The sequence below is a fragment of the Pleuronectes platessa genome, chromosome 3, assembly GCF_947347685.1.
Source record: "Pleuronectes platessa chromosome 3, fPlePla1.1, whole genome shotgun sequence".
Taxonomy (NCBI): Eukaryota; Metazoa; Chordata; class Actinopteri; order Pleuronectiformes; family Pleuronectidae; genus Pleuronectes; species Pleuronectes platessa.
In genome coordinates, this window is record NC_070628.1 from 935,323 (window position 1) to 957,429 (window position 22,107).

The following is a 22,107-nucleotide window of genomic DNA, read 5'->3' on the forward strand; positions in this document are numbered from 1 at the left end:
GTGCTAGGCTAATACTAGCGGTTAACATACACTCGGAAGAGATGAGCCAATCAGATGCAGGGGAGGGGGCGGGTCTTCGTCCACCATTGGTTGGGGAAACAACGCGGCGCGTGTATCTTTTAACGTAACTCAAAGAGGAATTGACGTACGTTGGATATCTTGCGGAAATATCCACAACAAACATGGCGGACGGTGAGTTCATTGTTTAACATGGGTTCGCGCTTTTCACCGTTTCACGGGTTTCTCGTGTTTCTCTGTGTTTGCTGCGAGCTTCCGGTTTGATGACTCGAATGAGGCTAAGCACTCGAGTCGGTTTCCCCGGTCAGCGAGGCTCGTCTACCGGACATTTACCGGGATGCTAAGCTAACGTGTGGCTAACGGTGCACCGGGCAGCGCGAGACACACGAGAGGAGAGAGAGAAGGAGAGAGAGAAGGAGAGAGAGAGAGAGGAAAAGTTCAAAGAGATTTGAGCAGAGACCGACGACGAGCATTTAGAAGAAACCGGGGGTTAGTTAGTTACTGTTTAGTTAGTGACCAGTGGTTAGTTAGTGGTTAGTTAGTGACCAGTGGTTAGTCAGTGATCAGTTACTGGTTAGTTAGTGATCAGTTACTGGTTAGTTAGTGATCTGTGGTTAGTTAGTTACTGGTTAGTTAGTGACCAGTGGTTAGTTAGTGGTTAGCTAGTGACCAGTGGTTAGTCAGTGATCAGTTAGTGACCTGTGGTTAGTCAGTGATCTGTGGTTAGTTAGTGACCAGTTACTGGTTAGTTAGTGATCTGTGGTTAGTTAGTGACCAGTTACTGGTTAGTTAGTGACCAGTTACTGGTTAGTTAGTGATCTGTGGTTAGTTAGTGACCAGTTACTGGTTAGTTAGTGATCTGTGGTTAGTTAGTGACCAGTTACTGGTTAGTTAGTGACCAGGTTAGTGACGTGTTCTCATGCTCAGCTGTGTTGACTCGTTCTCCATCAACAAACTGTTTTTCCTTCTTCACACTGAGAAAACTGACTTTGTGTTTAGATCAAACAGACGCAGATCAGTCCATGGAGGGACAAACACCAGTGAGTCACAGACATACACACACACACACACACATGATTTTGAATGGAGCCACGTGTCAGAGGGAAATATTGATCATTCAGACGATCAGCTTGTGTTTTTATATAAATCCGGTGAACATGAATCCTCCTGCAGGTTTCTGAAAACCCTCACGCAGAGTACGGCCTGACGGAAAACATCCAGGTAACACACACACACACACACACACACACACTGTTGTGAGTAATGAAGGGCAGACTCCCAGCATGCTTTGCCTCATCTCCTCCTCAGAGGACAGTGGAGAACGAGAAGGCGAGTGCAGAGAAGATCTCGAAGCAGAAGGTGGACCTGCAGGCGCTGCCGACCCGAGCCTACCTGGACCAGACCGTGGTGCCCATCCTGCTGCAGGGCCTGTCGGTGCTCGCCAAAGAGAGGTCAGCAGCTCTCGTCTTTCTACTGAGCGTCCCTCAGGAAGGGACGAGGCGTCAGGACGTCCCCACTGTGTCTCAGTTCTTCTTCCCGGTGCCAAAGTGCTGCTCACTGTGGGAATTGTTGAGTTTCTCTATAAAAAAATGAAAGTCCTGACCTTCGATGTAATGTGCCTTGAGATAATGTGTATTATGATTTGACGCTACACAAATTGAATTGAAAACCGATGATGGTGTGATTCGTGAGCACTGGTGTCTTGATCACTTTGTCACGATGCAGAGTTCTGGTCACTCTTCATCTCAGACGTTTCTCTGAGGAGGAGTCTGCTCCAGTTAAAACTCGACTTCCGAACAGGAGCTCACACTCGGACTCTCTTTTCTGTTCCAGGCCTCCGAACCCGATCGAGTACCTCGCTGCGTTCCTGCTGAAGAACAAGTCTCAGTTTGAAGAGAGAAACTGACTCGTCTCATTTCCTGTTTGTTCATGAACCGTTGTTTTTTTTATTTTATCACAATAAACATGTTGATGTGAAAGGGCAGCTGCCGCTCTGGGCTTTTATTCTGAAAGAGTGAGGTGTGGTTAGCCTAGCATAAAAACGAGAAGCAGGTGGCGCGTGTTAGCATAACAGGACGAGTGCTGGAAATCATGGGTACGAGGGCAGATGGACACAAGACATAGTTCCAACACTGAACTGAACTCAACCAGGAACAGAAGCTATCAGCGCCACCTACTGTTCAGAGTGTAACTGCTGGCATCACACTGAATTCACTGGAGCTTTAGAAGCCTCAGATTATGTATGAGTTGATAGTTTCCAGAACAAATACACGTTTACGAAGAGTAAATTACATTATTCATGTAATAAAATATATTTTCAATGAGGAAAGTTTACCACAAAAAACTTTGATGAAAAAGTAATTGATGTAAAAACCGTAATCAGAGAAAAGTCACAAAAACTGACAAAACTTTGTTTGTTTCAACAGAAACTAAAATAACTACTGAAACTGTACTAACGTGTTTAATAAGGAAGTTAAGCTCTCAGATTAAAAACCTGTGGAGCCAAACAGTTTGACATTGATTAAAGTTGAGCTGACGTCCAAACCTCATCGTTGAAATATTGAATCAAGATAAAAAACTAATCTGACGTCGCAGCATCAAAACGTTTCAGACGCAGGAAACTCAAAACAATTAAATCTAACATGCTGATAAATTAATGTTTTTAAATATTAAATGATGAATTTATTTATAATATTTGAAACTGGGCTGATCAGAGTCACGTCTGGTAACAGAAGGTTAGGTCTGATAATTTGAAACCAGTTTTTATTTATTAAACACTTTTCTCATAAAACAGTAAAAATCTTTTTGAGTCTGTTGAAGAAAATTCACTTTAAATGCAGTCGGACATTAAACTGAGCGTCTGGTTTAATGTTAAAACTGACGCAGCAGGAATGTTTGACTGTGATCGACAGGAGCGTCAGCCAATCAGCTGCCTCCAAACATACAAGGTCAGATGAAGGATTTAAGGCGGACCTTTAAACGTCCACTCAGCAACTGATGTTTGTGCCTGACGTCCAGGAGCTCCCTCTGCCTGTTACATCACTTCCTGTGTTCATCGAGAAACAGGAAGAAGAAGAGCGGCGGACGCAGGGTGACGAGGAGGAGGAGGGTGAGGGGGGCGGGTCTCAGATGTAGAACTGATGAGCGGCCAGATTGTCCATGAACGGCTGAACCAGGAAGTCGGTGGAGAAGTAGAAGACCAGGCCGAAGGTGATGGAGATGGGCAGCGCCGGCAGAGCTTTCTTAAAGATGGCCAGCAGCAGCAGCGTCAGACACAGACCCTGAGGAACACACACACCTGGTCAGTAGTCTGTTGTCTCACCGACACGTCCCAGGGACCAGCAGCGTCTGACCCCCCCGTTAACCAGGTCGAGAAGGAAGTACTCACGATGAGAATGGCCACGAAGCAGGCGATGGTCGTGTTCCAGTCGCCGCCGGTCGCTGCAGCTTTCCCAACCAGGACGCTGTAGAAGATGAAATCACCGAGGCCAAGCTTCACCCCCCCTGCACACACACACACACACACACACTCACACATTATTCCATGAGGCTGTGCAGCTGTGGTTTTAATCTGAAATAGTCTTCATGAACTCACTGTCTTCCTCCAGGTCGTCTTCTGGAAACGTCCGGGGCTGTCGTCTCTCAGGCTCCACCTCCCTGCCACTAGGCCCCACCTCCTCATCTGAGGAAGGAAGAGTGGAGGTGTTTATTCAATTAACCGGTAACGAAGGTAAACCTCCGACATCCAGAAGTTATCACATCCTTGAAGTAAAGTCATACAAGTCGTAAAGTTGGACAATGTTTAAAGTTGTAAAGTCGTAGAAGTACAAGTTGTACTACAGTCAAGTCTTAGAGTGGTTCCGTCTCTCTGTCTCCTAACTCTCTTTTCCCATGATCCCTTGTGACTGAGCAGTTGATGTGATGTTGCACCTGATTCGCGGTCGGAGCGCTGAGCGTCCATCGGGCTCGCCATCCCCACCGTCCACATCATGGCAGCTGCACAGAACAATAAAACCACAGAGTCACGGTCTCCTGCCGGTCGGCCACGAGTCAGCAGTATTTCTCTGTACATGTTTAGCTCTGTGGTGTCTGGTGGTGATCTGTGGACGTGTGATGGACTCACAGGAGTAGATGAGGGCGGGGAAGATGGGCTCGTTGCGCTCCTGAGCCGTCTCCACCAGCATCCTGAGAGGACCTTTAGGAGACAGGACGGCCACCAGATCTGCAACAACACAAAGCACCTGAGCAAGGCATGATGGGAAGGCTGACCCAGTCACCTGACCCAGTGTTTACTTCCTGCTCACAGAGGAAACCATGTGACCAGGACATTCACAATGAGTCGCTGTTTCTCATTGGTCGGCTGCAGGGGCACAGACGTCATTGAGCTTATTAACATTTTTTACAAGGATCTTTTCATTTTCGTTGATTTTGGAGCCTCTGACTGACAGCTCAAGGACACGCCCACATGCACCCATTGGACGGCATTAGATGTCAATCACCCTGTGGTATCCACCCCCAACACATCCGGTGCTTTCTGATCTATTTGACTCTAAATGATCAGAATTTACTGAATGAAGGTAAATCAGCTGTTTGAAGAAGTCATTTTCTCATAGACTTCTATAGAAACCACCAATGGAGTCGCCCCCTGCTGGACATTACACAGAAGACAGGATTCAGACACTTTGGCTTCACTGTTTTGGAATCCACGGCTGTGTCTCAGTTTAGGCTCCGCCTCATTCTCAGGCTGCACTTTGAGACTGATTGCCGTCAGTGTACAGGGCTTGTGAAGGAGGCGGTCCCTGGATTGGGACACGCCCAGTCTCAAAAACATTCTCGTGATAGCGTGTTGTAACGTGATCCTAATGGTTTTTGTCTTAATTCAAATTCAAACACAGCAGCTTTCACCAACACCAGCTGTTGAAGGAGATTCGATGATGAAGGAGACCTTGTGACCTCAGAGACCCACCGTAGATGGAGATGGCGCCCAGGATGACCCAGGCCGACCACGGGGGCAGGTACTTGATGAAGACGAGGGCCATGAGGGCGCTGATGAGGATGAGGTAGGCCTGCTGCAGGGGGAGGGGCCCCTTCCAGTGGATGCAGATCATCCCCACGGCCCCGAAGTTCCAGATGATCACTCCCACCGTGGGGTAGTCCACGGCCAGGTTGTACGTCTTAAACACTTCACTGGAAAACAGAGGTGTGGTCATGTTCCAGCTGACAATGCTCTGCGCTGTGATTGGTCCAACTGCTCACTGACTGTGTTGTTTGAATAAAGCTATGAGTGAAACTGACCCGAGGTACATGAAGCTGAACCAGAAGAGCAGCATGAGGGAGGAGAGGATGAGCCAGCCGTGGATGAACTGCACAGATCAGAGACATGAAGGGTCAGGAGACAGGAACAAGCACCAGGACCAAAGCACATGACGCCTCGCCGCTCTCTCACCTTGTAGCAGCGGTACTTGTAGAGGACCACCAGGAAGATGGTCATGACCACGATGACGCTGATCATGATGATGGTGTTGAGGACGGAGTTGAGGAGCCGGCGGCCGACAGACGCCGTGTTCTCTGTGAACGGCGTGTAGATCCTGTGGGGACAAACATCGTGGTTAGCAGTGAGCAGCCGCGGCGTCCTGCAGGGGGGGGGGGCGGGGAGTCGTGGACCTACAGCTGCTGGTCCGTCTTCTCCGTGTAGAAGCTGACCGACTTGATGGTGGCCACCACCACCACCATGCAGAGGGTGACGGGCACGAACAGCATGATGACGTGCTTGGCTCCGTACTTCAGAGTCAGCTCCTCCTCGTCTGCCTCCTCCTGGTCGGAGCCGCCCCCGTCAGCACCTCCTCCTGAGGCCGCCGGCCGCCTGCTGACCCCCGGCTGCACCAACAGAGGGCGACATTCAGCATCAGTGCAGCAGGAAGAACAAGAAGGTATAGGACACAGAGCAGAGAGGTGACCTTTACCCTCGTGGTGGGTTCCTCTGAGGCGTCCGGCTGGTAGCACGACACCGCGGGGTTCTCTGCCGGGACCAACGCCGTCCTCTCGTTGTAGAACTCCTCGTCACTGTCCGAGGCGTTCATGGCTCTGACAGCTAGTCACCAACCAGCAGATAGACTCCGCCCACACGGACCGCCTGAGAACACGCGCTGCATGAGCATTTACGTACACTGGTCATGTGGTGTAAACAGGAAGTTACACTTAGTTACAGTAAATAATAACAAAACTGCAACGGTGATTTCTTTATGACCCCGTGCTGTGGACTCAAGTTTCCCACAATGCATCGTGAAGAGCAGTAAGTAGCATTAAGTAACCAGGTAATATAGACCATCATGCATCGCGCTCGCTCGGTTGATCTCAAGCTGAATGCGGATCAGTGAGAACAGTCAACACGGAGCGGCAGCTCGACGTGAACGCGCTCCGGCACGGTGCGCGCGGACAGCGTTTCTTCACTGTTCTCATATTATATTGACAACCTAATAAATAAATATAAACATGTAGATTTTACCTGAGAAGCAGCGCAGAGATAAACACCGACACACAACCCGGAACTCAGCAGTCAGCTGAGCGGCACACACGTCGTCACGTGACCACGTCTGCGATGACGTAGTGTTTCACTCCGCCCTGTTTATTTAGTTATGAGTAAAAGTTCCAAGCCTGACGTCATTATTTAAAAAATACATCATGGGTATAAGAGACAATAAAATATATTTAAATCAATAATATTACATATTTATAAAATATCATATGTTGATTAAATGAATAACTAAAACAAACAAATCGATAAAACACAACAATATGTTAATAGAATAAAAGTAAAATTGATAAATTACTACTAAAATTAAATAATATGGTCAATTTAATTAAACATACGTGAAATATATAATAAAAAATTATATGAAGATAGAATATGATTGACGAAATAACCAAAATATGCTATAAATATATTATATAATAATTATATTATCTATCTCCTCCTGTATCTATACTGCAGACTACTGCAAAGTTTATATGTATATTATATTCTAGTTTATTATATTAGTCCTGATTATGTGTCTCACTGCCCCTCCCTCCCACTCAGCCCCGCCCCCTGCTGACCGGAGAACCGGCCGGTGCAGCGGGACTTTGTGACCGGACATAGCGCGATGTCGGCGGCAGCAGAGAGAGCTGCTCCCCCTGCGGACCCGGCTGCACCGGAGCCCCCCCCGCCCGGCCCCCCGCCCGGCCCCCCGCTGGGCTCCGGTGCAGCCGGGGAGCGGGACGCACGAGCCCCGGTGCCGATGAACCTGTTCGCAACCTGGGAGGTAGACCGGTCATCTCCGAGCTGCGTGCCCAGGTAAGAGGATTAAAGTCCGGCCAGAGAGGAGGCTGCTGCCCGGTGAGTGTGTGTGTGTGTGTGTGTGTGTGTGTGTGTGTGTGTGTGTGTGTGTGTGTGTGTGTGTGTGTGTGTGTGTGTGTATGTGTGAGTGAGTGTGTGTGTGTGTGTGTGTGTGAGTGTGAGTGAGTTTGAGAGTGTGTGTGTGTTTGTGTGTGTCTGTCTGTGAGTAGCTGTTAGTATCTGAAACCCCTATGGGTGACACTCATGAACAAGATGAGGAGGAGGAGCAGGAGGAGCAGGAGGAGGAGGAGATGCAGCTGTAGCGTGACTCTGTGAAGACGTCCTGTTGGACTGATGAAGATGAGGAGGAGGAGGAGGAGGAGGAGGAGGAGCAGGAGGAGGAGCAGGAGGGGGAGATGCAGCTGTAGCGGACTCTGTGAAGACGTCCTGTTGGACTGATGAAGATGAGGAGGAGGAGGAGCAGGAGGAGCAGGAGGAGGAGATGCAGCTGTAGTGTGACTCTGTGAAGACGTCCTGTTGGACTGATGAAGATGAGGAGGAGGAGGAGGAGGAGGAGGAGATGCAGCTGTAGTGTGACTCTGTGAAGACGTCCTGTTGGACTGATGAAGATGAGGAGGAGGAGGAGGAGGAGGAGGAGATGCAGCTGTAGCGTGACTCTGTGAAGACGTCCTGTTGGACTGATGAAGATGAGGAGGAGGAGGAGCAGGAGGGGGAGATGCAGCTGTAGCGTGACTCTGTGAAGACGTCCTGTTGGACTGATGAAGATGAGGAGGAGCTGATGGTGAAGAACCTGCAGAGTGTGATCTGGTAGAGAACATGGAGTCTTCAGCACATTATTGGTTCTCATGTGATTTCCGAGCCACAGTTTGAGACTGTGCACGTTCCTGAACCTCTCGACACCTCCTGGTCGTCCTCACTGTCGATGAGAAGGTCAAACACACTTCATCTCCCAGAATGCCTAGAGAGAGCTGAGGCCCCTGACCCTGGATCAGAGGCTTCACGATGGACTAAAGATCAGAGCAGTTACATCACATTGCAGCAGCCAATCAGAACAATCCAAAAACATAACCATGTTGAAGACTCTCATCCCTCCACCTGTTCACGGCAGATTAGTCTCAGTGGGGGAGGGGGGGGGGGGGGGGGTTAACCAGCTCGACCAATCACAGATAATCCTCTTAGACACCAGGAAGCAGGAACCTGTCGCTCGTCACCTCTAACATCACAGCAGGTTTACAAAGTGTGGAAACAGACGTCAGTGACATTCAGGAGTTTCTGTCTCACTCTCTAGTTTCAAGTCTTCTTCAAACAGCTGATGATCATTGAGAGTCAAACCGACCATGAAGCACCGTCCTTTATGAGCCAAGGTGTTAACAGCAGGAGACGTCCTCCACTGAACACGTATGAACACGTATGAGCACGTGTGAACACGTGTGACAGGAAGCTGATGTGTGACGAGTTCCTGTATGATCCTGATCAGAAACATGAACAAACATCAAAGAGATAAGAACGACCTGAATGACAGAAACATCTTTGACAAACTTTAACAGAATTTTATGTCCACTTTGATTTTTAAAGTTTTGTCCATGTCCTATCTGCTAACATGGAGCAGGTTTCTGATCTATGCTGCAGCCAGACACCAGGGGGCGATAGAGACCATTTGGCTTGACTTTAGGGAGCCTTCATGTCGTCCATCTTTATTTACCATCTGTGGCTGAACTGTCAAATCTTTTATAAATGTTGAATCCCTGACAGCATCTTGTCGTATTGTATGTGTGTGTGTATGTGTGTGTGTGTGTGTGTGTGTGTGTGTGTGTGTGTCAGGCTGTGTAGTCTGACTCTGAAGAAGCTCCTGGTTCTGAGGGAGTTGGACCGAGAGCTCAGCTCCGTCGTCATCGCTGTGAAGATCCAGGTCAGAGGAACGTTTCACACCTTCTCCTGAACTCACAGGTTTAACTGTTGTGAACCATGTTGATCCAAACACGTGTTCCACCTGAACCTCAGGGCTCCAGAAGAACTCTGAGGTCCAACGAGTATCTTCTCCCTCCAGACGGCATCATGGCAACTGACCTGGAGCTCACCTTCTCACTGCAGGTTCCTACACAACCTCACAGACTGAAACGTTACACACTCAGATCATCTGTCCATCAGTGACTGTATATAAAGAGGATCAGTGACTGTATCTATAGATGATCAGTGACTGTATATAAAGATGATCAGTGACTGTATCTATAGATGATCAGTGACTGTATATAAAGAGGATCAGTGACTGTATATAAAGAGGATCAGTGACTTTATCTATAGATGATCAGTGACTGTATATACAGATGATCAGTGACTGTATCTATAGATGATCAGTGACTGTATATACAGATGATCAGTGACTGTATCTATAGATGATCAGTGACTGTATATACAGATGATCAGTGACTGTATCTATAGATGATCAGTGACTGTATATACAGATGATCAGTGACTGTATATAAAGATGATCAGTGACTGTATATAAAGATGATCAGTGACTGTATCTATAGATGATCAGTGACTGTATCTATAGATGATCAGTGACTGTATATAAAGATGATCAGTGACTGTATCTATAGATGATCAGTGACTGTATCTATAGATGATCAGTGACTGTATCTATAGATGATCAGTGACTGTATATAAAGAGGATCAGTGACTGTATCTATAGATGATCAGTGACTGTATATAAAGAGGATCAGTGACTGTATCTATAGATGATCAGTGACTGTATATACAGATGATCAGTGACTGTATCTATAGATGATCAGTGACTGTATATACAGATGATCAGTGACTGTATATACAGATGATCAGTGACTGTATCTATAGATGATCAGTGACTGTATATAAAGATGATCAGTGACTGTATATAAAGAGGATCAGTGACTGTATATAAAGAGGATCAGTGACTGTATCTATAGATGATCAGTGACTGTATATACAGATGATCAGTGACTGTATCTATAGATGATCAGTGACTGTATATACAGATGATCAGTGACTGTATATACAGATGATCAGTGACTGTATATAACCTCTGTGTTTCAGTATCCTCACTTCCTGAAGCGAGATGCTAATCGTCTCCATGTGATGCTTCAGAGGAAGAAAAGATACAAGAACCGAACCATCCGGGGCTTCAGGACTCTGGCAGTGGGAGTCATCAACATGGACGAGGTAGGACCAGGGGACAGACCACCAGGGGACAGACCACCAGGGGACGGACCACCAGGGGACAGACCACCAGGGGACGGACCACCAGGGGACAGACCACCAGGGGACAGACCACCAGGGGACGGACCACCAGGGGACAGACCACCAGGGGACGGACCACCAGGGGACGGACGACCACACTATTGGATTGTAACTGTGTCTGTGTGTGTCTGTGTGTCGGTGTGTGTCTGTGTGTGTCTGTGTGCGTCCCAGGTGATGCAGCATCCGACTGACAGAACCCACATCCTCGGTCTCCATGGCAGCCTGAAGAACGTCTCCGTGCGGTGGGCGGAGCTGAGCGTCCTCTCTGTCTCCAGCCAGCCAATCGAACTGGAGGAGACAAGTGGTCCCCATGGCAGCATCACCAAGGCCCTGGGTAGGAGAACCCTGGCTCCTGATTGGTCCTCCTCCTCTTCCTCGTCTCAGATCAAAGAGATGAACACAGAACGTTTACTTTTATGTTCCTAAGCTTTGACATCTTTGACCTCAGGGTCAAACATTCTGGACACGATGATCTGAGTCAAACCTGAGTGAAAGTTTCTGTTCTCACCACGACAGAGGAGCACTGGTTACTCCTCCTGTACCTGGGGAGTAACCAGTGCTCCTTCTCTGAGCCTCCTCACAGAGGAGAACCAATCACTTCTCAGCATCTCACTATTCAAACAGGACAAACTCACAGTGGAAGCTCAGCTCTGTTCTGTCCATGAGCTCCTACACCTCCTCACAGAGGAGGTTCTCTGAGCCTCTTTAAGCAAAAAGGAACACTTGTTGTGTTGTTGTGTTCACAGTTTGTTGTGTGTGTTCACAGTTTGTTGTTGTGTTGACAGTTTGTTGTTGTGTTCGCAGTTTGTTGTGTGTGTTCACAGTTTGTTGTTGTGTTCACAGTTTGTTGTTGTGTTCACAGTTTGTTGTGTTGTTGTGTTGACAGTTTGTTGTTGTGTTCACAGTTTGTTGTGTTGTTGTGTTCACAGTTTGTTGTGTGTGTTCACAGTTTGTTGTTGTGTTCACAGTTTGTATTGTGTTGACAGTTTGTTGTTGTGTTCACAGTTTGTTGTTGTGTTGACAGTTTGTTGTTGTGTTCACAGTTTGTTGTGTGTGTTCACAGTTTGTTGTTGTGTTCACAGTTTGTTGTTGTGTTCACAGTTTGTTGTTGTGTTCACAGTTTGTTGTGTTGTTGTGTTCACAGTTTGTTGTTGTGTTCACAGTTTGTTGTGTTGTTGTGTTCACAGTTTGTTGTGTGTGTTCACAGTTTGTTGTTGTGTTCACAGTTTGTATTGTGTTGACAGTTTGTTGTTGTGTTCACAGTTTGTTGTGTGTGTTCACAGTTTGTTGTTGTGTTGACAGTTTGTTGTTGTGTTCACAGTTTGTTGTGTGTGTTCACAGTTTTTTGTTGTGTTCACAGTTTGTTGTTGTGTTGACAGTTTGTTGTTGTGTTGACAGTTTGTTGTTGTGTTCACAGATCACTACTGGGAGGACGATGATGACAGCTTCTCCTCTGAACAGGAAGGAAGTGATGATGCGGTCCCGCCTCAGGTGATTGACAGCTCGTCCTCTTCAGGAACTCAAACCCTGTTCGATCTTTTCATTCGTTGACTTGTTTTCATTTCTGTGTTTCAGTTTTAAACTTGTTGATTCAGTTTAATATTTGATCCCAAAAGCTTTGTTTTTAATATTTGTACCATGAGTTATTTGGTAAAGTTGAGACTTAGATTTAAAGAAGTTTCTCGGAGGCAGTGGAACATTGACTTCTGTGGTTAGAGAAGGATCCACCCACTGGACCCTGGGCTGCTCAGGAAGAGACAAACGTCCTGAGGGAGACTTCAAAGAGAGGACTCAGGCCCGTCTCCGGGCCCCCCTGCCCCTTGTCCTCGAGGGTCGTCCTGCCCCTTGTCCTCGAGGGTCGTCCTGCCCCTTGTCCTCGAGGACCGTCCTGCCCCTTGTCCTCGAGAGTCATCCTGCCCCTTGTCCTCGAGGACCGTCCTGCCCCTTGTCCTCGAGGGTCATCCTGCCCCTTGTCCTCGAGGCTCGTCCTGCCCCTCGAGTCCTGCCCCTTGTCCTCGAGGACCGTCCTGCCCCTTGTCCTCGAGGGTCGTCCTGCCCCTTGTCCTCGAGGGTCGTCCTGCCCCTTGTCCTCGAGGACCGTCCTGCCCCTTGTCCTCGAGAGTCATCCTGCCCCTTGTCCTCGAGGACCGTCCTGCCCCTTGTCCTCGAGGGTCATCCTGCCCCTTGTCCTCGAGGCTCGTCCTGCCCCTCGAGTCCTGCCCCTTGTCCTCGAGGACCGTCCTGCCCCTTGTCCTCGAGGACCGTCCTGCCCCTTGTCCTCGAGGGTCATCCTGCCCCTTGTCCTCGAGGACCGTCCTGCCCCTTGTCCTCGAGGGTCATCCTGCCCCTTGACGTGAGCGTGGGATTGGCCCTAAGACGTCATAAGACTTCAGGCTCCGCCTCAGAAAGGGGCGGAGCCTGAGCTGTGACAGCTGTTTCCTTTAATCACGTCCATGACGTCTCTTTTGTTTTTTTCTCAGGACATGTATGATGATGATGACGATGTTCAGGGAAAGATGAAGAAGTCACGTGGGAAAATGATCCGAACAAGCTCCCTGACGCATGTGAGGACCAATCAGAGCACAGCAGTCACCTGATTGGCTCAACAGTCAGATGAAGACACTTGAACTGTTCTCTTGTTGTTTTCTGTCGCTCAGCAACCGAACTTCAAGCAGAAGTTTGTGGCTCTGATGAAAAGATTCAAAGTGACGGACGAGGTTTGAACCCAACACAGATCCATCTTCATGTTATCTAACACACGTTAAGTCCTGCTTCTGTAGAAACCATCACATGAACCATGGTGTGACCCGCGTCCTGCAGGTCCTGGACCCGGTGGGTCAGAGTCAGGAGGTCCAGGAGGATCTGGACCTCCTGTACGACAGCCTGGAGCTTTACAACCCGAGTGACAGTGGCCCCGAGCTGGACGACAATGAGAGCCTCCAGAGCACCCCCAAACCAAAGCTGAAGTCTGTCTGTCTGTCTGTCTGTCTGTCTGTCTGTCTGTCTGTCTGTCTGTCTGTCTGTCTGTCTGTCCCTCCCACCGTCTGTCTGTCCTCAGTCTGTCTGTCTGTCTGTCTGTCTATCTGTCTGTCTGTCTGTCTGTCTGTCTGTCTGTCTGTCTGTCCCTCCCAACGTCTGTCTGTCCTCTGTCTGTCTGTCTGTCTGTCTGTCTGTCTGTCTGTCTGTCTGTCCCTCCCAACGTCTGTCTGTCCTCTGTCTGTCTGTCTGTCTGTCTGTCTGTCTGTCTGTCTGTCTGTCTGTCCCTCCCAACGTCTGTCTGTCCTCTGTCTGTCTGTCTGTCTGTCTGTCTGTCTGTCTGTCTGTCTGTCCCTCCCAACGTCTGTCTGTCCTCAGTCTGTCTGTCTGTCTGTCTGTCCCTCCCAACGTCTGTCTGTCCTCAGTCTGTCTGTCTGTCTGTCTGTCTGTCTGTCTGTCCCTCCCAACGTCTGTGTGTCCTCAGTCTGTCTGTCTGTCTGTCTGTCTGTCTGTCGGTCTGTCTGTCTGTCTGTCCCTCCCAACGTCTGTCTGTCCTCAGTCTGTCTGTCTGTCTGTCTGTCCCTCCCAACGTCTGTCTGTCCTCAGTCTGTCTGTCTGTCTGTCTGTCCCTCCCAACGTCTGTCTGTCCTCAGTCTGTCTGTCTGTCTGTCTGTCTGTCTGTCCCTCCCAACGTCTGTCTGTCCTCAGTCTGTCTGTCTGTCTGTCTGTCTGTCTGTCTCTCCCAACGTCTGTCTGTCCTCAGTCTGTCTGTCTGTCTGTCTGTCTGTCTTCCTGTCTGTCCCTCCCACGTCTGTCTGTCTGTCTGTAGGCCTGTCTGTCCATTTAACCAACAGAACCCTGGTTCATTTGGATCCAGACCCAGAACAGCTTCTGGTCTGAGGAACCTTTCACACCTGATGTTCAGACTGAACTGCAGAGCCTGAAGCTCTGGACCAGGTGTGAATGAGTCTTCTGAGCTTCAGTCTGTGAGTCTGAAGCTCTGGACCAGGTGTGAATGAGTCTTCTGAGCTTCAGTCTGTGAGTCTGAAGCTCTGGACCAGGTGTGAAGGAGTCTTCTGAGCTTCAGTCTGTGAGTCTGAAGCTCTGGACCAGGTGTGAAGGAGTCTTCTGACCTTGTGTCTGTGAGTCTGAAGCTCTGGACCAGGTGTGAACAAGTCTTCTGAGCTTCAGTCTGTGAGTCTGAAGCTCTGGACCAGGTGTGAATGAGTCTTCTGAGCTTCAGTCTGTGAGTCTGAAGCTCTGGACCAGGTGTGAAGGAGTCTTCTGACCTTGTGTCTGTGAGTCTGAAGCTCTGGACCAGGTGTGAAGGAGTCTTCTGACCTTCAGTCTGTGAGTCTGAAGCTCTGGACCAGGTGTGAATGAGTCTTCTGAGCTTCAGTCTGTGAGTCTGAAGCTCTGGACCAGGTGTGAATGAGTCTTCTGAGCTTCAGTCTGTGAGTCTGAAGCTCTGGACCAGGTGTGAACGAGTCCTCTGAGCTTCAGTCTGTGAGTCTGAAGCTCTGGACCAGGTGTGAACGAGTCTTCTGAGCTTCAGTCTGTGAGCCTGAAGCTCTGGACCAGGTGTGAACGAGTCTTCTGAGCTTCAGTCTGTGAGTCTGAAGCTCTGGACCAGGTGTGAACGAGTCTTCTGAGCTTCAGTCTGTGAGTCTGAAGCTCTGGACCAGGTGTGAACGAGTCTTCTGAGCTTCAGTCTGTGAGTCTGAAGCTCTGGACCAGGTGTGAACGAGTCTTCTGAGCTTCAGTCTGTGAGCCTGAAGCTCTGGACCAGGTGTGAAGGAGTCTTCTGACCTTCAGTCTGTGAGTCTGAAGCTCTGGACCAGGTGTGAACTTGCTGCTGAAGCCTCTGTTTCCCCATCAGGCCGTTCTTCGAGGGCGTTTCTCAGTCGCCCTCTCGGACGGAGATGATGAGTCAGAGGAGTCTCCAGAGGGAACCGCCTGCCGCCGTGAGTACCTGACCTCTGACCTCTGACCTCAGTCCCCGGATGATTCTGCTGCCCCCTGCAGGTCACACTGTGTCACTGCTCTCGTGTTTATCAGGTGACAGAGCTACTGTTTCCTGCTCAGGGGTCTGGAGGAGAAGAGGCCGGCCCTGGGGTGAGTCCAGACCATAATACTCACCCTGTGGATGGACACCCAGGTTCTCTGCTTCATGGTCTTCTGTCCACAGGAAGGAGAGGATGATGCTGCCGTGGGAACAGACACAGGGCCGGCTGCAAAACTGTGTGAAACTGAGTCCCAGACACACATGTCCCTGAGGTACACACACACACACACACACACACACACACACACACACACACACACACACACAGAGCTACAGATGTGTCTCAACTGACATGAGGCAGTTTCCTCGTCCTCGTTGTCTTTGTCTTTGTTGACATCACTATCATCAGTCAGTTGTGATATCATTGTGTGTCTGCTCTCCACAGTAAGACAGGAAGTCAAACCTCTCGCCATCCGTGGAGTGTCTCCATAAAGGACAGACAGAACTCCAGAGGGACAGACAGAACCGGCAGCGTGGACAGTGAGACGTCCTCAGACTGTAGGACAGCTGCTCTGCAGGTGAGACACATTCTAATGTCACCTTCATCTGAAAGTTACTTTTTCGTGAATATTAGTTTAATGCAGATAACAGTAGGTGGTGCTGATTCTCATGGGTCAGGATCTGGATCAGGATCAGGATCAGGATCTGGATCAGGATCTGGATCTGGACTGGGTGTGTGCTTTGTTGCTTCTCAGGTGCTGATGTGTTTGTGTTTTCTCAGGTTGCCAGGAAGTCGGTCTTGGATCAACTGAACCACATCCTGTTCTCTGAAGACCAGTTTCCCGACTGTGTGGTTCTGATCAACACCACCGACTGGCAGGGACAGGTCCGTCTGCTTTCACACAGGAGCTGAAGTTCTAAATGTTCTGGAGGTTCTGGATGTTAGAACACAGACGTCTGAGTCAGTTGCTCTGGACTTCTTCTGGAGGAGCCATACACAAAGAAGGGGGGGGGGGGCTGAGAGACGAGTGCGATCCCATATGACATCATACGGGGAAGGAAGTACGCAACCAGATGTTTCAAAAAATAAAAATAAAATAACTTACTCTCTCTCTCTCTCTCTCTCTCTCTCTCTCTCTCTCTCTCTCTCTCTCTCTCTCTGTTTCCTCTCTCTCTCTCTCTCTCTCTCTCTCCCTCTCCCCCCCCCTCAGTATCTTTCAGAGCATCTCTTGGGTCAACCTGTCGTCTGCACCGTCTCAGCAGCTGATGTCCACGCCGCCTTCAGCGCCATCATCAGCCGCATCCAGAGGTTGTAAGTGTCCGTCATCAGAATGTGATTATTGATTATGGATTTCTCCGGTTTGACGTGACTCCTGTTTGATTTCAGCTGTAACTGTAACTCCCAGCCGCCGCCCACGGTGAAGGTGGTGGTGGGCGGAGACCAGAGTTACCTCAGCACCGTCCTCAGCTGCTTTGTGGAGCAGCTGGCCAGCAAGACGCCTGATTGGCTAAACTATGTCCGCTTCCTCATCCTGCCCATGGGTACGCCTGGTCCCTGACACAAAAACACAAACATGCCAGCAGAGTCCCAAACCAGGGGCCGCGTCCTCCAGAGGACACGGGGACGGACGGTTTCCTGTTTGCGTCACCAACGCTGCTCCTTCACTTGAATGTTAACACAACGCAGAGATGTGAGTCCTGCGTTGTGTTAACATTCACTTTGAATGTTAACACAACGCAGAGATGTGAGTCCTGCGTTAGCGATGCATTGTTAGCTTCTGTGTCAAGTTGAACTCACTTAGCTCATCCTTCCGCATGGCTAGCTCGTTAGCTTTGTCACCAGTGTGCAATGAATCCTGGGATATGTAGGCCCGAAGCTGGACGTCGTCTCTGGGGAGTGGAAGGGGGGGGGACAGTCCTGCTGTGATGAAGCCTCTGAGGGAAGCGACCCCTGAATTGGGACGCAGCTGTTTTCTTCTAACAATCCAACCTTCCCATGATGCTCTCTGCTTACCCTCACCAGGAGCCCACCCACTTGCCAAGTACCTGTCGTCCCTGGACGGTAAATTCAACAGCCTGTTCATGGACGCAGGCTGGAGGGAGCTGTTCGGACGTCTGGAGGCCCCGCCCCTCGGTAACTGCACATGCACCTGGGAGGAGACTGTGGCGACCTTTGACCTTTAGTGCCCCCATCAGATCAGAACATCCGTCTTTTACAGGATTCTGCTGAGGAGATGTTGTTTCAGTGTGAAGGCTCTAGACCCAGATCTGCTTAGAGCCGGTTCGGTGACTGTTTTCTTTTAAGAGTAGTTTTCAGCTCCTTCATCTTCTCCGTCTGTCCGGTTCCTGCTGGAATGTTCCTGTGGACTTTGGTGAAGTGTTTTTCATTCTTTAGGTTCTTTGGGTCATTCAGAAGGTTCTGGGGACGTGAAGAGTTTCTACGTTTCTACATCATTTTCCTCTGATGTCAGGCTCATGATGATGTCATCAGAATAATCCAGGTCTGTGATTGGCTACATCACTGTCTGTGTGTGTTCTGTTTAGATCCGGTGGATGTCTCAGCTCGAGTGTCCCGGTACCTGAGCGGAGCGTCTGTCTCTCACCTGTGTCCCGTCTCTGAGGCGATGCTCACCTGTAAACACAAGAGGTAGAACAGGGGACGTCCTCTTCCTCTCCTCCGCTCTGTGCTTCTCATTCACTCTTTTGATCCACAAATGGAAGTTCTAGTTCAGACTCACTTCCTTGGACCTTCATCAGAATCGTTTCAATAAATCTGAGATGAATAAATATTGTGTCTCCCTCCGCAGCCCAGACGACGACTCCTATCAGAAGTTTGTTCCTTTCATCGGGGTGAGAAAAGTCCTGATGTGCTGACATCATCACTGAGTTTACATCACATTTTATTTTGATAGTGTGACAGGAAGTTGTTTGGTGCTTGTGATGCTAACAGCTGCCATTAAAACTCCATCGTGAGCTGTTTGTGTTTGAGTCTCATGACAGAACATGAGAAGTCTTTCTGGTTTCATGTTGGTTGAAACCAGCGTTCAGGTGCATTACCGCCACCTACTGGAGATCATAGCATTGACACACACAAAAATGAATCCAGCACAGAGACCTGTGACCTTTAACCTGTGAGCACAGGGGCTTATGGGAAACGGTGTCTGGTGAAGGTCTTGAACATGAATATTTCAAAACATAAACTATGTCACACTTTTTAAAAACTAAATGTAAGTGAGTCCTGAAGCGAGACAGCGTGGAGACACCAGCTGATGACGCTGTCTTTGTTCCAGCTGGTGAAGGTCGGCATCGTGGAGCACAACTTCCTGTCCACCTCAGGTAAGACCTGACTCAGCCTCCTCGGCCCCTCCCCCAGCTCCTCCCCCAGCCCCTCCCCCGTCCCGTCACCGTGTCTCGCATTTCTCTCCACAGTCGACTCTGATGACATCATACTGGGGTCTCCTCCCACCCAATCAGGAGCACCGATCAGCATCACCTCCACACCTCCCCCCTCCCCTTCCAACAGGTACTTCCTGTTTTCATCCGTCTGAAGATGTAGAGTGTAGCTGTGTACACGACCTGTGACCTCTGACCCCTCATGTCCAAGCAGCTGTTCGGGGGAGGTGATGGGTCTGCAGGTCGACTACTGGAGCAGTCAGGGGGGAGGAGGGGGGAGGAAGGAGGGCGGGGTGAAGAACACGCTGAAGAGCAACTTCCGCTCGCTGCAGGTGTCGAGGATCAGCGGAGGAGAACTGATGAGTCTGACGGTGGTGATGAAAGAGAAGAACAAGAAAGGTGAGGAAGAGGAGGATGATGATGAAGAGGAGGAGGAGGAAGATGATGATGGTTGTGTGTGTGTGTGTTTGTGTCTGTCAGTCATGTTCCTTAGTAAGAAGACGAAGGAGAAGGAGGCGGAGTCTAGGAGTCAGGTGATTGAAGGAATCAGCCGTTTGATCTGTACATCGAAACACCAACACACACTGAGAGGTACACACACACACACACACACACTGAGAGGTACACACACACACTCTGAGAGGTACACACACACACACACACACACACACACTCTGAGAGGTACACACACACACAAACAAACACACCAACACACTTACGTCACGAGTTCCATCATTAATTCAACTGAATGTTTCCACGTTGTTTACTTCCTGTTTAACATTAATGTGACAATTTTGAAATCATAACAGTGTATTAATACATTTAAGAATTAACAAATATCAGTAATGTCATAAAAGCAGTGGGGCAACGTGTTGTATAATAAAGAATAAGAACTAATAATAAGTGAGAGAAACTCAATTGATCCTCTGGGGAAATTGGCTCAATAGCCTTGATCGCCCCCTGGTGGCTGGCTGCAGGGCGGGGCATAGAGACCACCTGACCGTCTGTGTCCCAGTCTCCATAGACGGGGTGGAGTGGAACGATGTGAAGTTCTTCCAGCTCGCCGCCCAGTGGCCGACGCACGTCAAACACTTTCCTGTTGGAATCTTCATCTGATCCTCGCTCTCCCTCCTCATCCTCACCTCATCAACCTTCAGCAGCAGAACCTTCTCTGTGATCTTCATCCCATCATGGTGGAACAAACATATCTGTAACTTGTAAGTTACTTCAAAGAATAATTGACATTATAAAAAGAATATGTAAAACTTCCTGTAAATACTGTACATTTTCAGATCAGAGATAATAATGTTCGTGGATTTGATTTAATTGACTTGTCTGGACCAACCAGCAGGAGAGAAGGTTATTGTAAATTGAGTTTGGATCAAAGGTCCCAGACACTTGTGTCCCTCACACCATGTGAGTGGGATCTAAAGGAGGCAGTGGTGGAGGAAGTACTGAGGTTTAGTACTTAAGTAAAAGTACAAGTATCCAGGAAGATCTATACTTAAGTAAAAGTAAAAGTACTACATCAACAATCCTACTTAAGTAAAAGTAAAAAGTACTTACTTTTAAATTTACTTTAAGTATTAAAAGTAAAAGTACTCACGCAATGGGTTGCCTCTCAATGTCTAGGCTGTGCCATTTTGATAAAGAATGCAGATATAGCTACTGGTAATACTCATGCCTCTACAGATGTCACTACTAGTAATAATTATAAGCAACAACATTTGTTTATTGGAAAGGTTGGTGTACTTATTGTGCTTAACCTCTGTAATACTGTTCACACTCTATCTTACAATTCTGCGGATGACAAGTTATCTACCAGGGATTATCTGCAAAGTTAATACCATCAAGCCAAACCAATAAAGACAACATGTTATATCTTATATCTTTTATATTTAATTGTTAACGTGTAAAAAATGGAAACATGGAACATGAAGAAAAACTGTAAAACTGGTCAGAACAAGGCAGATCTTAGAATGAGAAATTTAAAATGAAGGACCTTGAAATGAAAATTTGACCATTGGTCAGGCACCAAAAATATTCATCTTTTGAATATTTTGAAATGGTTTAGACGGAAGGAGAAATGTTATACTTTTATTCTGAAAAGGTAGTTCCTGAAAAACGAAAAGATCGCTAAATGGCAGGTGTTCCTCGTTGTTGCATCAAACGCATTACTTTTAGTTGTTTAGCACCTGGCTGATAAAGGCACAAGGTTTGTGGTTATTTCGTTACTTGTTGTCTTTATTATAAACATAATTCTAAACGTCTTTTTGCGGTGTAAGGACACGTGAGTGTGTGTGTGTGTGTGCTCGTTTAAACTTCCAAAACAGCAACGCAATCCATATTTCCCGAAACTGTGTTCATAAAATGTAACGAGTAACGACACACATTGTAGAAATGTAGTGGAGTAAAAGTATAGATAATAGCTGCAAAATGTAACGGAGTAAAAGTAAAAAGTATGCACTATTATTTTTACTTAAGTAAAGTACAGATACGTAAAAATTTACTTAAGTACAGTAACGAAGTAAAAATACTTTGTTACATTCCAGGACAGTTCATGTTGTCCACTCTGACAACAGGACATGAGGCTGGACGTCTGAGAGACTCTATAGGTGTGTGTTGTTAGTGAAGGACTGTTGTGTTTTCCTTACAGGTCGGATGAAGATGATATTCTATTTTAACATAAAGATCTTTTTAAATGTTGGAATTGTGTTTATTATGTGATGTTTTATATAAATATATGATGAAGCAGTCCACAGAGAAACACTAAATACATGGAACGTAAACGGTGGATCCTTTTCTGGAGGTTTCAAACTGCTCGGCTCAAAGAGAATGTTAGTAGATGTGATGGGAGCAGTTAAAGATGGAGGTCGCTCCAGTTCCTCACACGAGACACTGAAACACCTCGTTAACACCGATTGTTAGGGGGCGTGTCAGACCAGCTGCTAGGAGTGCACAATGAACAACAACCTAGGAAGTCAGGTAAAGGGAAATAGGTCAACCAATCATAACGGAGTAAATCAGCTGACCAATCAGAGCAGGGCTTTATCAGGACGGGGGTCTTAAAGGGACAGGAGCTACAAGCAAGTGTTTTCACTGG

At 48.1% G+C, this 22,107-nt stretch overlaps 3 protein-coding genes across 4 annotated transcripts; 2 read left to right on the forward strand and 1 right to left on the reverse strand.

Annotated features, from left to right (window-relative positions):
* Positions 1–115: 115 nt before the first annotated feature.
* dpy30 (dpy-30 histone methyltransferase complex regulatory subunit) lies at positions 116–2,002 on the forward strand. Its single transcript, XM_053419662.1, has 5 exons — positions 116–192; positions 1,018–1,058; positions 1,192–1,239; positions 1,327–1,469; positions 1,852–2,002. Exons 1-5 carry the CDS (start codon positions 183–185, stop codon positions 1,922–1,924), a joined length of 315 nt encoding a protein of 104 aa, XP_053275637.1. The 5' UTR covers positions 116–182; the 3' UTR covers positions 1,925–2,002.
* A 762-nt stretch (positions 2,003–2,764) lies between these two features.
* On the reverse strand, positions 2,765–6,615 carry psen2 (presenilin 2). Of its 2 annotated transcripts, none has more exons than XM_053419660.1 (11): positions 6,524–6,615; positions 5,982–6,164; positions 5,687–5,895; positions 5,465–5,606; positions 5,314–5,381; positions 4,985–5,205; positions 4,142–4,240; positions 3,949–4,014; positions 3,614–3,700; positions 3,407–3,522; positions 2,765–3,299 (listed from the first exon to the last, which is right to left on the reverse strand). In XM_053419660.1, the coding sequence occupies exons 2-11, from the start codon at positions 6,096–6,098 to the stop codon at positions 3,144–3,146; spliced, it is 1,281 nt and encodes a 426-aa protein (XP_053275635.1). In that variant the 5' UTR covers positions 6,099–6,164; positions 6,524–6,615; the 3' UTR covers positions 2,765–3,143. The 2 variants fall into 2 exon arrangements, with proteins under 2 accessions (XP_053275635.1, XP_053275636.1); XM_053419661.1 differs by having other exon boundaries at positions 5,982–6,151; positions 6,524–6,611.
* A 545-nt stretch (positions 6,616–7,160) lies between these two features.
* LOC128437437 (phosphofurin acidic cluster sorting protein 1) lies at positions 7,161–21,705 on the forward strand. Its single transcript, XM_053419587.1, has 24 exons — positions 7,161–7,351; positions 9,176–9,263; positions 9,356–9,445; positions 10,427–10,552; positions 10,802–10,964; positions 12,048–12,121; positions 13,111–13,194; positions 13,288–13,347; positions 13,451–13,596; positions 15,486–15,570; positions 15,665–15,721; positions 15,795–15,883; positions 16,057–16,189; positions 16,393–16,497; positions 16,823–16,923; positions 16,999–17,153; positions 17,635–17,745; positions 18,156–18,258; positions 18,419–18,461; positions 18,902–18,947; positions 19,041–19,134; positions 19,219–19,403; positions 19,485–19,595; positions 19,996–21,705. Exons 1-24 carry the CDS (start codon positions 7,161–7,163, stop codon positions 20,118–20,120), a joined length of 2,565 nt encoding a protein of 854 aa, XP_053275562.1. The 3' UTR covers positions 20,121–21,705.
* Positions 21,706–22,107: the final 402 nt, after the last annotated feature.